This window comes from Lactuca virosa, chromosome 8, assembly GCF_052849685.1.
Source record: "Lactuca virosa cultivar CGN04683 chromosome 8, Lactuca_virosa_CGN04683_v6, whole genome shotgun sequence".
NCBI lineage: Eukaryota > Viridiplantae > Streptophyta > Magnoliopsida > Asterales > Asteraceae > Lactuca > Lactuca virosa.
This window is the reverse complement of record NC_136433.1, coordinates 133989503-133992115: the sequence shown is the minus strand read 5'-3', so window position 1 is coordinate 133992115 and position 2613 is coordinate 133989503. Positions and strand designations below refer to the sequence as shown.

At 36.0% G+C, this 2613-nt stretch overlaps 1 protein-coding gene across 1 annotated transcript; it reads left to right on the top strand.

Annotated features, from left to right (window-relative positions):
* The first annotated feature begins 708 nt into the window (after nucleotides 1-708).
* Nucleotides 709-2095, top strand: LOC145133906 (uncharacterized). The gene is made up of 2 exons (XM_079068852.1): nucleotides 709-1149; nucleotides 1385-2095. Exons 1-2 carry the CDS (start codon nucleotides 825-827, stop codon nucleotides 1918-1920), a joined length of 861 nt encoding a protein of 286 aa, XP_078924978.1. The 5' UTR covers nucleotides 709-824; the 3' UTR covers nucleotides 1921-2095.
* Nucleotides 2096-2613: the final 518 nt, after the last annotated feature.

Sequence of the window (2613 nt, the reverse complement as noted above, 5' to 3'; positions counted from 1 at the left end):
GTCACCGGGTATTAGCTCTCAAGTGATAATTCCACGAAAATATTGTGTCTACAGTCAACGAAAAATTAAAATCAGGGTTTTCTCCAATTTAGTGGCAAAAATATAGGACTTTTATGATATTAGTCCTATATTTTTATAGGATTTTTTTACCGACCAAAATGAGGAACCGTGGGAATCTTCAAAATTAAAATATAATAGAATATTTTATAGGATCAAAATTTAGAAGGATAAAAATATTAGATAAGTTTTAGATACTTTATTATAATTATAAAACTTAGTTAAAATTCAATATACTTTTTATTAAAAGTCTGTTTGAAATTCTTTTTCCACAAACAAATATTTCAAAGTTTTATGACAATGACTAAAAATTCAATATTGACAATATTTCACTTTTTGAGATTACATCTTCAAAGTTTCATTTCAATATCTTTGAAACAACTTATATAGATCAACATAACTCAAGAAAATTCAAATTAACATATTTAATTCAAAGCTTATAGATATTAAGCATTTTCAGATATCAAGCTCATGAAATAATTCCAGTTTGAAAATTAATTCTCTTGTTAAAAAATAGTTATAAATGTTCAAGCTCACGTATAAGCGAAAACAATTACCTCTCAATCTCTCATTGTCTCGCGTAAAGCCCAAAACCAAAGTCCAAACTCAGGTTTAACAAACTGCCCAGAGTTTGAAGCCCAAAGAATCACAGCAACCGACTTCATTACATCTTCATCAGTTCATCTTATTCACATTACCACTCCGACTCTCTTACCTTAATTTTCCCGCAGCAACAAACGCAAATCGATTCTAGCAGCTTCGCAGACATGACTCAAAAACCCAGATGGGGCGAATTGGAGGAAGAAGATGATGGTGGCGACTATGACTATTTGTTGCCACCGAAACAGGTTATTGGACCTGACGAACACGGCTTGAAGAAGATATTCGAGTACAAATTCAACGATGAAGGAAATCGGGTTAAGATTACCACCACCACGCGCGTCCGTAAACTCGCCAATGCTCGGCTCAGCAAGCGCGCCGTGGAGGCGCGTTCTTGGCCTAAGTTCGGCGATGCCGTTCAAGAGGACGTCGGCGCCAGACTCACCATGGTTTCAACAGAGGAAATCATCTTTGAACGCCCTAGGGCTCCAGGTACGTCATTCATAGATCTGAAACATCATAAAATTGTAACATACCTTTATAATTATCCGTCATAAAGTTATGCTAATACATGTGAAGTTGAACAACTTTATTTTCATCTATCCCTAGTTCTCTTCATCAGGTCTATCACCTAGATCAACTGTTTCAGTTCACTTAGATCTTCACTGCTGCCTGTTAGATATACTGATTGTGATCTTTGTTGTTAATGCCAACTTCAACCTTTTAGGTACAAAAGCTGAAGACGGAAATGCATCTGGAGATCCATTAGCTCAAATGTCTAAAGGAGGAGCTGTATTGATGGTATGCAGGACATGTGGGAAGAAAGGTGACCACTGGACCTCAAAGTGCCCTTACAAGGACTTGGCTCAGCCCACTGAGTTCTTCACAGAGAACCCAAACCCTTCAGACTCATCAGCCACGGGTGCAACCAAGGGTGCATATGTCCCACCCACGATGCGTGCGGGTGCGGTTCGAACCACTGCTGGTGCAGACATGAGACGTAGGAATGATGAGAACTCGGTTCGGGTGAATAACCTTTCAGAGGACACCCGTGAGCCTGATTTGCTGGAGCTGTTCAGACCTTTTGGGAACGTGTCTAGGGTTTATGTGGCTATGGATCAGAAGACTGGAATGAGCAGAGGGTTTGGGTTTGTTAATTTTGTCAGGAGGGAAGAGGGTGAAAGAGCTATTGCTAAGCTTAATGGGTATGGTTATGATAACCTTATCTTGAGTGTTGAGTGGGCTGCTCCCAGGGCAAATTAGTCTTTTTGTTTTTTTTTTCTTGCTGAAGTTACATTTGTGTTTTTTTTTTAAATAAAATTCCCTACCTACATTCAGAATTGTTCGTTTGTAAGCAAGATTTTTAGGATTTGTTTATGAAAGTTTGATGTGTAAATAGAAAGTTAGACTGGTAAAATATCCTGCAGATTTTGCTCAAGTTTTTTAGTAGACCTTTTTATTTATTTATTGAAGTACTAAAACATTCAACACATTTTTTCACCAATTTGTCTACATGATAACTACAAGGCTTTAATTTAGAGACAACTGTAAATTTGGTCTTTGTATTTGTCAAATAGTTTCTAAACTATCAATTTTATATTCAAGGTCTGTTGGCATGTTTGATTGTGGTTTTAGTTCCATATAATTTGTGTTTTAAGTTTTATTGAAAGATGGTTTTACACTTTTACTTTCATATATATGTTTTATTATTTATTTACTTGTCTATTAATAAGTGGGACCCACCCTACATGTTCCTGCTTGCCTCTCACCAGTTTATTACATTGCAACTCCCTACGTTTCTTAACTACCTTTCATGACTTTCGCTACGTTTACGGATGTTAACGGGACTAATATTATAAAAACCCTAAATTTTTAACGTATAATTGGGAAAAGCCTTAATATTTTTTTAATTTTCATTTTTTCGTAACATAAATATAATAACACTAAAGAAAAAAA

What these genes read in the sequence shown, in the direction of transcription:
- LOC145133906 (XM_079068852.1), top strand. Translation starts at nt 825, where the DNA reads ATGACTCAAAAACCCAGATGGGGCGAATTGGAGGAAGAAGATGATGGT. An exon ending in TGAACGCCCTAGGGCTCCAG is followed by an intron (nt 1,150 to 1,384) that starts GTACGTCATTCA and finishes TCAACCTTTTAG; the next exon opens with GTACAAAAGCTGAAGACGGA.